Source organism: Dendropsophus ebraccatus, chromosome 1, assembly GCF_027789765.1.
Source record: "Dendropsophus ebraccatus isolate aDenEbr1 chromosome 1, aDenEbr1.pat, whole genome shotgun sequence".
NCBI lineage: Eukaryota > Metazoa > Chordata > Amphibia > Anura > Hylidae > Dendropsophus > Dendropsophus ebraccatus.
The window spans coordinates 231339566-231351681 of record NC_091454.1 but is presented as its reverse complement, the minus strand read 5'-3'; the positions used below and the strand labels follow the sequence as shown (position 1 = coordinate 231351681).

Sequence of the window (12116 nt, the reverse complement as noted above, 5' to 3'; positions counted from 1 at the left end):
CTTTGTTACTAAGTATGCCCAAATTTACCCCATGCGCCACTATCTTGCGTAATTCTTGCAACCAGTACTGTCACTTACATACACTCCGTTTTTTGATAGTATAAAATACATCATTAAGAAACACATCCACATTCTGCAGGAGGATGATAAGTTGGCGGAATTACTGGCTCAGGGTTGTGCAGTCGTCCCCAAGAGGGCCAAAACCCTTGGGGACATACTGTCTCCCAGTTTGGTCTTATCAGATAAAAGGTCCCCGACATGGTTACAACGGCTTGGCTTCTTTAAGTGTGGCACTTATCCGTGCCGCACCTGTACGTTTGCTAAAGTTTGCAGTACATTTTGTAATAATTCCAACACCAGACATTTTCCTATTAAACAACATATAGATTGTAATTCCACACATGTGGTATATGTCATTGAGTGTACATTGTGCAAAATCAAATATGTTGGTTGTACCAGCAGAAAATGAAAAGTTTGTGCACTGGAACATCTCAATGACATTACTGGGAATCCAATAAGAAACAAATCAGGTGCATCATTACATTTCATCAACTGTCACCATTCTAATTGTAAATCTTTTGTAATTTATGGCATTGAAAAAATTGTACCTTTGGCAAGAGGGGGTGATATACACAAACGATTACGAGACCGGGAAGCTTTTTGGCAATTTATGTTGGGCACACGTGCCCCTGAGGGCATGAATGTGCGTCGGGAGTTATTATTTCATTATTAATTTTATTTATATCATTTGCTGCCCTTTTAGTTTCCATCATACACATATATATATTATTTCTATTTCCCTATGTGTAATCTCAACTACGTTACGTCCATGAATATGCCCCTTGTTCACACAGTACGCAATGAACAGCGATTTAGGAATGGTGACTTTATAATCAGTTGTTGCATTTTCCACTGTCCACACACATCTGATCATAACATTTAATTATTTGTATATAACAGGTGTGTTTGTGGAGTTGTGCAGGATGAATACATGGTTCTACAGCTTGTACGTATACATATTAAAATAGATGTTGCTACTATTCAAGCTGTATGGATGTTTCTGACATCCATTTTTTCCATGTATTCATCTATGGGTGTTCTCATAAGGTGTAAATTTATTATTTATCATTATTGTGTCCGTCTCTTATTTCTCTGTCTGTTCATCTTTAAGTGTTTTTATTGTTTACTTTTGTGTATATATATTTTGTAAATGTATGTGTTGAGAGTGGTGGTAATACCAACAGCACATCATCTGTTCATTTATTCACCCCCACGGTCATTTAATTCACCTGGTTGTAGGGTAGGGCTGGGCGATATGGGCCTAAATCAATATCGCGGTTTATCGCACATGTAGCCGCGGTAACGATAATTCAACGATAATTATGACACGCCCCTTTTTTGCAAACCACACCCACTTTCCATGTCAAACTGGCGATATTTTGATTAGAAAAAGTAAAAAAAGAACTGAACAGCAATCCATGGTTAGTCAATTATCATTATTACTATTTGTCATTATTAGGGGGTCTCAGCAGAGACCTGGATGTGTATATACAGGTATACAGCCTCTACAGGATGTGTATACACAGGGGGTCATATAGGAATACATGTGTATAACTATATGGGGGGGGGGGGAGGGGGGATAGGTGCATATGAATATATGGGGGGGGGGGATGGATTGGGATGTATTACTATACAGGAGGTACATAGGGATAGAAGTGTATGACTATACGGGGGGGGGCAGACAGGGGTGTATGACTATACAGGGGGGGCGGACAGGGGTGTATGACTATACGGGGGGGCACACAGGGGTGCATGACTGTATGGGGAGGACAGGGGTGTATGACTGTATAGGGGGGCGGACATGGGTGTATGACTGTATAGGGGGGCGGACATGGGTGTATGACTGTATAGGGGGGCGGACAGGGGTGCATGACTGTATAGGGGGGCGGACAGGGGTGTATGACTGTATGGGGAGGACAGGGGTGTATGACTGTATAGGGGGGCGGACAGGGGTGTATGACTAAACAGGGGGGCCGACATGGGTGTATGACTGTATAGGGGGGCGGACAGGGGTGTATGACTGTATAGGGGGGCGGACAGGGGTGTATGACTATACAGGGGGGTGGACATGGGTGTATGACTGTATAGGGGGGCGGACAGGGGTGTATGACTGTATGGGGGGGCGGACAGGGGTGTATGACTGTATAGGGGGGGTGGACAGGGGTGTATGACTATACAGGGGGGTGGACATGGGTGTATGACTGTATAGGGGGGCGGACAGGGGTGTATGACTATACAGGGGGGCGGACATGGGTGTATGACTGTATAGGGGGGCGGACATGGGTGTATGACTGTATAGGGGGGCGGACATGGGTGTATGACTGTATAGGGGGGCGGACAGGGGTGTATGACTGTATGGGGAGGACAGGGGTGTATGACTGTATAGGGGGCGGACAGAGGTGTATGACTGTATGGGGAGGACAGGGGTGTATGACTATACAGGGGGGCGGACATGGGTGTATGACTGTATAGGGGGCGGACAGGGGTGTATGACTGTATGGGGGGGCGGACAGGGGTGTATGACTGTATAGGGGGGTGGACAGGGGTGTATGACTGCATGGGGAGGACAGGGGTGTATGACTGTATAGGGGGCGGACAGGGGTGTATGACTGTATGGGGAGGACAGGGGTGTATGACTATACAGGGGGGCGGACATGGGTGTATGACTGTATAGGGGGGCGGACAGGGGTGTATGACTGTATAGGGGGGTGGACAGGGGTGTATGACTGTATAGGGGGGCGGACAGGGGTGTATGACTGTATAGGGGGGAGGACAGGGGTGTATGACTGTATAGGGGGCGGACAGGGGTGTATGACTGTATGGGGAGGACAGGGGTGTATGACTATACAGGGGGGCGGACATGGGTGTATGACTGTATAGGGGGGCGGACAGGGGTGTATGACTGTATAGGGGGGTGGACAGGGGTGTATGACTGTATGGGGAGGACAGGGGTGTATGACTGTATGGGGGGGTGGACAGGGGTGTATGACTGTATGGGGGGGTGGACAGGGGTGTATGACTGTATGGGGGGGCGGACAGGGGTGTATGACTGTATAGGGGGGTGGACAGGGGTGTATGACTGTATGGGGAGGACAGGGGTGTATGACTGTATAGGGGGCGGACAGGGGTGTATGACTGTATGGGGAGGACAGGGGTGTATGACTATACAGGGGGGCGGACATGGGTGTATGACTGTATGGGGAGGAGGACAGGGGTGTATGACTGTATGGGGAGGACAGGGGTGTATGACTGTATGGGGAGGACAGGGGTGTATGACTATACAGGGGGGAGGACAGGGGTGTATGACTGTATGGGGAGGACAGGGGTGTATGACTGTATGGGGAGGAGGACAGGGGTGTATGACTGTATGGGGAGGACAGGGGTGTATGACTGTATGGGGAGGACAGGGGTGTATGACTGTATGGGGAGGACAGGGGTGTATGACTGTATGGGGAGGACAGGGGTGTATGACTGTATAGGGGGGCGGACAGGGGTGTATGACTGTATAGGGGGGCGGACAGGGGTGTATGACTGTATGGGGAGGACAGGGGTGTATGACTGTATGGGGAGGACAGGGGTGTATGACTGTATGGGGAGGACAGGGGTGTATGACTGTATAGGGGGGCGGACAGGGGTGTATGACTGCAGTCCCCTCAGTAACAGTACAGGAGAGTAACATAGGAGGAATGGATGTGCTGCAGCAGGCAGGATACCACACACAGCTATAAGTTATCCTGCCTGCTGCAGCCCATTATTCCTCCTATGTTACACTCCTGTACTGGTACTGAGGGGATGAGAGGACAGGTCAGCTGCTCCCAAGTGCTGCTCCTCCACCTTCAGCTCTGACATGGCCGCCTCCCTGCACACACAGGACAACGTGTGCAGCGCTCGCCGGCCGGGTGGACGAGACTGGTCCGGGAGGGGGGACCAGCACAGTCCTGTCCGAGCGCCCCCCCCCCCCGGCCGGCGAGCGCGGCACACGTTGTCCTGTGTGTGCAGGGAGGCGGCCATGTCAGAGCTGAAGGTGGAGGAGCAGCACTTGGGAGCAGCTGACCTGTACTCCCCTCAGTGTGCTGGGACGCCGGACCGGACGGGTGGTGGGCACATGGACGGGACAGATGCGGCAGGACGGGGCCTCTGACCGGACGGGAGGAGAGGGCGGAGAGGTGCGCGCACGGGGGGGGGGGGGGGGGGGGTCGCTTGGAGCAGACAGGGGCGGGCGGCATTGTCACCTGAGCCCTGTTGCTCCTCCAGCTCCCGCTCCGATACTGGCGTTCCTGCACATGACGTGCAGCGCTCGTGCCGGGCCGCTCGTGTGTGCGGGGGGCTCTGAGAGGACGGGTGCGGGGACATAAAAATACAAAAATACCGCAATTACCGTCCTGGCTAAGTTGAAGTCGGTTAACCGACGCCAGTGACGGTATCGGTATTTTTGCGGTATACCGCCCAGCCCTATTGTAGGGTATTTAAGGAAGGAATGTAGTGGGGTGGGATCATCAGTGAACAAGAGTGCGCATGCGCTCGAAACGCGTCTGATTCCTGTGGGGTCCCTGCACTACGGTGTATCACATGTTTTTATCTGCAATGGAAAAATAAAAGGCAACGTTCTTCGCTAAGTGCTGGATCATTGTATTCTTTACATGTCCCTGCACTGTACCTGTAGAGGGATGTCCCTGCACTGTACCTGTAGAGGGATGTCCCTGCACTGTACCTGTAGAGGGATTTCCCTGCATTGTACCTGTAGAGGGATGTCCCTACACTGTACCTGTAGAGGGATTTCCCTGCATTGTACCTGTAGAGGGATGTCCCTGCACTGTACCTGTAGACGGATTTCCCTGCATTGTACCTGTAGAGGGATGTCCCTACACTGTACCTGTAGACGGATTTCCCTGCACTGTACCTGTAGAGGGATGTCCCTGCACTGTACCTGTAGACGGATGTCCCTGCATTGTACCTGTAGAGGGATGTCCCTGCACTGTACCTGTAGAGGGATGTCCCTGCATTGTACCTGTAGAGGGATGTCCCTGCATTGTACCTGTAGAGGGATGTCCCTGCACTGTACCTGTAGAGGGATGACCCTGCATTGTACCTGTAGAGGGATGTCCCTGCACTGTACCTGTAGAGGGATGTCCCTGCACTGTACCTGTAGAGGGATGTCCCTGCACTGTACCTGTAGAGGGATGTCCCTGCACTGTACCTGTAGAGGGATGTCCCTGCACTGTACCTGTAGAGGGATGACCCTGCATTGTACCTGTAGAGGGATGTCCCTGCACTGTACCTGTAGAAGGATGTCCCTGCACTGTACCTGTAGAGGGATGTCCCTGCATTGTACCTGTAGAGGGATGTCCCTGCACTGTACCTGTAGAAGGATGTCCCTGCACTGTACCTGTAGAGGGATGTCCCTGCACTGTACCTGTAGAGGGATGTCACATTGTGTATAATATACCTTATACCTGATGTCGTTAGTAACATGGAGAGTGGTGATGTCACTGCCATATACCATCACCTGCTCTCTAGTATACAGTATACCTGGAGACCAGTCATTGCTGAGTCTCCTCTATTATAGTGTTGTACGGTGTAAATAAGCAGCTCAGTGCAGCCGGGTCAGTGCTGGGTGTAACCCTTTCCTTGCTGACCCTGTACACCAGTCCCCCCCATCTATAGTGTTGTACTGTGTAAATTATCTCCCGGCACAGTGGGGTATGTGCTGTGATCGTCCAGTGCATTAAGAGAAGGGGGGTCCTATGTGTGTACTACTGGCAAACAGCTGAGGTCCTGGGGGAGTGACATCACTAACAGGGGGCGGGGCTGAAAAACAGCAGTGACATCACCAACAGGGGGCGGGGCTTAATAACAGCAGTGACATCACTAACAGGGGGTGGGGCTGAGTAACAGCAGTGACATTACTAACGGGGCGGGGCTGAATAACAGCAGTGACATTACTAACGGGGCGGGGCTGAATAACAGCAGTGACATCACTGACCACTCTCCAGGTCTGGGCACAGGGGGCAGCACTGAGCACCCATCCTCACGTCTACATTTTGCTATTACAGATCATGCAGGCCGTGTCCATTCAGCCGGTGGCGCTATCCCAGACGGTGACAACCGTGACTCAGCTGTCACCTAATGACTGGAGCTCAGGAGTGTGCGACTGCTGCGATGACATGGGAACATGTAAGGGGAACTCCATTGATGACATCACTGAGTAGTCACAGCCCTGCCCCCTGTATATCCTGTGTATAGAGAGGTAGTCACAGCCCCGCCCCCTGTATATCCTGTGTATAGAGAGGTAGTCACAGCCCCGCCCTCTGTATATCCTGTGTATAGAGAGGTAGTCACAGCCCCGCCTCCTGTATATCCTGTGTATAGAGAGGTAGTCACAGCCCCGCCCCCTGTATATCCTGTGTATAGAGAGGTAGTCACAGCCCCGCCCCCTGTATATCCTGTGTATAGAGAGGTAGTCACAGCCCCGCCCCCTGTATATCCTGTGTATAGAGAGGTAGTCACAGCCCCGCCCCCTGTATATCCTGTGTATAGAGAGGTAGTCACAGCCCCGCCCCCTGTATATCCTGTGTATAGAGAGGTAGTCACAGCCCGCCCCCTGTATATCCTGTGTATAGAGGTAGTTACAGCCCCGTCCCCTGTAAATAGAGAGGTAGTCACAGCCCCTCCCCCTGGATATCCTGTGTATAGAGGTAGTCACAGCCCCTCCCCCTGGATATCCTGTGTATAGAGGTAGTCACAGCCCCGCCCCCTGTATATCCTGTGTATAGAGAGGTAGTCACAGCCCCGCCCCCTGTATATCCTGTTTATAGAGGTAGTCACAGCCCCTCCCCCTGGATATCCTGTGTATAGAGGTAGTCACAGCCCCGACCCCTGTATATCCTGTGTATAGAGAGGTAGACACAGCCCCGCCCCCTGTATATCCTGTGTATAGAGGTAGTCACAGCCCCGCCCCCTGTATATCCTGTGTATAGAGAGGTAGACACAGCCCAGCCCCCTGTATATCCTGTGTATAGAGAGGTAGTCACAGCCCCGACCCCTGTATATCCTGTGTATAGAGAGGTAGTCACAGCCCCGCCCCCTGTATATCCTGTGTATAGAGAGGTAGACACAGCCCCGCCCCCTGTATATCCTGTGTATAGAGGTAGTCACAGCCCCGCCCCCTGTATATCCTGTGTATAGAGAGGTAGACACAGCCCAGCCCCCTGTATATCCTGTGTATAGAGGTAGTCACAGCCCCGCCCCCTGTATATCCTGTGTATAGAGAGGTAGACACAGCCCAGCCCCCTGTATATACTGTGTATAGGGAGGTAGTCACAGCCCAGCCCCCTGTATATACTGTGTATAGAGAGGTAGTCACAGCCCAGCCCCCTGTATATACTGTGTATAGAGCAGGGGCTGGCTGGCACATTTTAGCCTGGGGGGCAGGTACACAGCAGTGGCCCATGAGTAGCCGGCTAGCGGCCCATCCTTCAAGGACCACTCTGGTCCTTACCTTTTATTACGCTCCCCACATCAGTGCGAGGAAGGTAGATGCCACCCACTCCAATACTTCCTCCAGCGGCAATGTTCTCACAGTTCGGATAACACATTGAGCCCTTCCAGTCATTTGTAAACAAGGAATTCCTACTGTTCCCTGTGAAGGGGTCGGAAGACACTTTCCTGTATAAGTCCATGGGACGGCTCAGCGCTGACACGGATCATAGTCCCATAGACTTACATTGCCAAAGAGACTTCTGGCCCCTTCACACAGAGCAGTAGGAATTCCCTGGTCACAAATGACCAGAGGGGCTGGAGACATTATCCAAACTGTGCTGCTGGCAGAAGTACAGGCCCGGGTTATCATCCACCATCCCTGCACTGATGTTGGGAGGGTAATATTTGGTAAGAGCACAATTGTGCTGATATGGTTTTCAGCTGCACAGTATAGATTCACTGTGCATCTCCCCGAGGCTACCAACCACTGGGTATAAGATGCTGGGAAAGCTGGGTGACCTCCATTACACTGAGTACAATACAAGATGCTGGGAAACTGGGGTTTCTGTATTTTTACCATAGTCACTTTTCCCTTCACATGATCACTTTTGCTGTTGAAATTCCCCCGCCCCCTCATGTGCGCACCCCCTATTAGTAAAAATAATAATAAACATGGGATGCTGTGTGTGTGTGGAGGGGGGGGGGGCTGCAGGGGATGCTGTGTGTGTGGGGATGGGGGGCTGCGGGGGATGCTGTGTGTGTGGGGATGGGGGGCTGCGGGGGATGCTGTGTGTGTGTTGGGATGGGGGTCTGCAGGGGATGCTGTGTGTGTGTTGGGATGGGGGTCTGCAGGAGATGCTATGTTCGGGTATAGGGGGGTCTGCAGGGGATGCTGTGTTTGGAGATGGGGGGTCTGCAGGGGATGCTGTGTGTGTTTGGGGATAGGGGGGGCTGCAGGGGATGCTGTGTGGGGGGGAAGGAGGGGCTGCAGGGGATGCTGTGTGTGTGGAGGGGGGCTGCATGAGATGCTGTGTGTAAGGATGGGGGGTGCAGGGGATGCTGTGTGTGTGGGGATGGGGGGTCTGCAGGGGATGCTGTGTTTGGGGATAGGGGGCTGCAGGAAATGCTGTGTGGGGGGGATGGAGGGGGCTGCAGGGGATGCTGTGTGTGGGGATAGGGGGGCTGCAGGGGATGCTGTGTGGGGGGGATGGAGGGGGCTGCAGGGGATGCTGTGTGTGTAGGGATGGGGGTCTGCAGGGGATGCTGTGTGTGGGGATAGGGGGGGCTGCAGGGGATGCTGTGTGTGTGGGGATGATGGTCTGCAGGGGATGCTGTGTGTAAGGATGGGGGGGTGCAGGGGATGCTGTGTGTGGGGGGATGGGGGGGCTACAGGGGATGCTGTGTGGGGGGGGATGGGGGGCTGCAGGGGATGCTGTGTTTGGGGATAGGGGGCTGCAGGGGATGCTGTGTGGGGGGGGGTGGAGGGGGCTGCAGGGGATGCTGTGTGTGTGGGGAAGGGGGGGCTGCAGGGGATGCTGTGTTTGGAGATAGGGGGGTCTGCAGGGGATGCTGTGTTTGGAGATAGGGGGGGCTGCAGGGGATGCTGTGTGGGGGGATGAAGGGGGCTGCTGTGTGTGTGGGGAAGGGGGGCTGCAGGGGATGCTGTGTGTGGGGATAGGGGGGCTGCAGGGGATGCTGTGTTTGGAGATAGGGCGGTCTGCAGGGGATGCTGTGTTTGGGGATAGGGGGGGCTGCAGGGGATGCTGTGTGGGGGGATGGAGGGGGCTGCAGGGGATGCTGTGTGTGTAGGGATGGGGGTCTGCAGGGGATGCTGTGTGTGTGGGGATAGGGGGGCTGCAGGGGATGCTGTGTTTGGAGATAGGGGGGTCTGCAGGGGATGCTGTGTGTGTGGGGATAGGGGGGCTGCAGGGGATGCTGTGTTTGGAGATAGGGGGGTCTGCAGGGGATGCTGTGTTTGGGGATAGGGGGGGCTGCAGGGGATGCTGTGTGTGTGTGGGAGGATGGGGGGCTGCAGGGGATGCTGTGTGTGTGTGGGAGGATGGGGGGCTGCAGGGGATGCTGTGTGTGGGGAGGGATAGGGGGGCTGCAGGGGATGCTGTGTTTGGAGATAGGGCGGTCTGCCGGGGATGCTGTGTTTGGGGATAGGGGGGGCTGCAGGGGATGCTGTGTTTGGGGATAGGGGGGGCTGCAGGGGATGCTGTGTTTGGAGATAGGGCGGTCTGCCGGGGATGCTGTGTTTGGGGATAGGGGGGGCTGCAGGGGATGCTGTGTTTGGAGATAGGGGGGGCTGCAGGGGATGCTGTGTTTGGAGATAGGGCGGTCTGCAGGGGATGCTGTGTTTGGGGATAGGGGGGGCTGCAGGGGATGCTGTGTGGGGGGATGGAGGGGGCTGCAGGGGATGCTGTGTGTGTAGGGATGGGGGTCTGCAGGGGATGCTGTGTGTGGGGGGATAGGGGGGCTGCAGGGGATGCTGTGTTTGGAGATAGGGGGGTCTGCAGGGGATGCTGTGTTTGGGGATGGGGGGCTGCAGGGGATGCTGTGTGTGTGTGTGGGAGGATGGGGGGCTGCAGGGGATGCTGTGTGTGGGGAGGGATAGGGGGGCTGCAGGGGATGCTGTGTGTGGGGAGGGATAGGGGGGCTGCAGGGGATGCTGTGTTTGGAGATAGGGGGGGCTGCAGGGGATGCTATGTGTGTGGGAGGATGGGGGGCTGCAGGGCATGCTGTGTGGGAGGATGGGGGGCTGCAGGGGATGCTGTGTGTGTGTGGGGATGGGGGGCTGCAGGGGATGCTGTGTGTGGGGAGGGATAGGGGGGCTGCAGGGATTGCTCTGTAGGCTCCAGTAATTACCTGGCTCCCTGCAGACCACCATCTTCTCTGTCTTCCGGCTCCTCTATCCAGGCTGTAGTAGTGACAGCTGGGGGGACAGAGCGGCCCCTAGTGGCCGGAGGGAGAAGGTGCAGCAGTTTACTTTTAACTATAAGCCTCATAGGCTTTAGTTAAAAGTATAGGGGTCTGCTAAGGGGGCGGGGCTTGACGGCGTGGAGGGGGCGGAGCTTCAGCGGTGGCCCGCAATACAGCCTGGCCTCTCAGCGCTCTTAGGTGACAGAGAAAAGAGCGCTGGGGAGGCAAGAAGCTGCAGGGCGGCCCTGAGACCTTCAACCAGCTGTCAGTGAGTGACAGCTGTGCGGCCCTTCAATGAAGTGGGGAAGAACGGCCCGGGGGGCAGATGCCACCCTGCCCCCCGGCCCAGCCCGCCCCTGGTATAGAGATAGTCACAGCCCCGCTCCCTGTATATCATGTGTATAGAGGTAGTCACAGTCCCCGCCCCCTGTATATCCTGTGTATAGAGAGGTAGTCACAGCCCCGCCCCCTGTATATTCTGTGTATAGAGAGGTAGTCACAGCCCCGCCCCCTGTATATCCTGTGTATAGAGGTAGTCACAGCCCCGCCCCCTGTATATCCTGTGTATAGAGGTAGTCACAGTCCCCGCCCCCTTGTCTATAGTAGATCTGAGTGCTATATCTCTGTCCTCTCTTCCCAGGCTGCTTTGGTTTCTGGTGTTTCCAGTGCTTCCAGTGCGCCACCACCAGTGACTTTGGGGAGTGCCTGTGTCTCCCCCTGCTGGAGTGCAGCTGGATCGGCTATAACCTGAATGTCCCCAGTGTATCTCTAGCCATGCGGGCGGCCCTCAGAGAGCGCTACAAGATCCCGGTACGTACCTGCAGCGACCTCTGGTGGTCGGAGGATCGGGGAGGGAGCGTTAGGTCATGTGACCCTTGTCTGTAACATTGCAGGGTGTGGTGGGTGTCACTGACTTCTCCTCTCCCCCTCAGGGCTCCATCTGTAACGACTGCTGCACTGTCTGCTGCTGTTACTGCTGCACCTGGTGCCAGATGGCGCGAGAGATCAAGAAGCGGAAACAGCCAGTCAGCTTCGTCACCGCCCACATGACTCCTGTCCCCCTGGTGCAAACTGTGCAAACCCCAAGTTATTATCAGGAACCAAAGTACTAGCCCCCCCCCAGGAGGACCCCAACAAGAAGGAAACCCAACCAGCTTACAAGATGGCCGCCTCCGGAGAAGACAGAGCACAAGGTGAAGAGCTGGTCCATGAAGAAGATCCAGAACCAAAGGCAATTCTCACTTCTAGAACCTACACCCCTGCCCCAAGACCGAGAACACTTCCCTACAGCCTGCTTCTAGGAGACCTTGCATAAAGCTCTGTGGGGTTACTTCACAGGCCCCGCCCCTCATACAGGGCTCTGTAGGGTGACATCACAGGCTCCGCCCCTCATACAAGGCTCTGTAGGGTGACATTACAGGCTCCGCCCCTCATACAAGGCTCTGTAGGGTGACATCACAGGCTCCGCCCCTCATACAAGGCTCTGTAGGGTGACATCACAGGCTCCGCCCCTCATACAAGGCTCTGTAGGGTGACATCACACGTTTCCTTCTGTGTAAGGTCCATGACCCCATCTGTTCATCTTCTACTTAAAATAAAGTGACTGTAACCCCGGCGTCTGTCTCCTCCGTGTCGTTTCTTCTCACCTCTGGATC

General features: G+C 54.7%; 1 protein-coding gene across 1 annotated transcript; it reads left to right on the top strand.

The window, feature by feature from the left end:
• The first annotated feature begins 6110 nt into the window (after positions 1-6110).
• On the top strand, positions 6111-11869 carry LOC138771104 (cornifelin homolog B-like). Its single transcript, XM_069950602.1, has 3 exons — positions 6111-6234; positions 11102-11271; positions 11394-11869. The coding sequence occupies exons 1-3, from the start codon at positions 6117-6119 to the stop codon at positions 11571-11573; spliced, it is 468 nt and encodes a 155-aa protein (XP_069806703.1). The 5' UTR covers positions 6111-6116; the 3' UTR covers positions 11574-11869.
• The last annotated feature ends 247 nt before the right edge of the window (positions 11870-12116 follow it).

Coding starts and splice junctions, on each gene's coding strand:
- LOC138771104 (XM_069950602.1), top strand. CDS start 6,117: ATGCAGGCCGTGTCCATTCAGCCGGTGGCGCTATCCCAGACGGTGACA. Junction 6,235..11,101: donor CTGCGATGACATGGGAACAT/GTAAGGGGAACT, acceptor CTCTCTTCCCAG/GCTGCTTTGGTTTCTGGTGT. Junction 11,272..11,393: donor GAGAGCGCTACAAGATCCCG/GTACGTACCTGC, acceptor TCTCCCCCTCAG/GGCTCCATCTGTAACGACTG.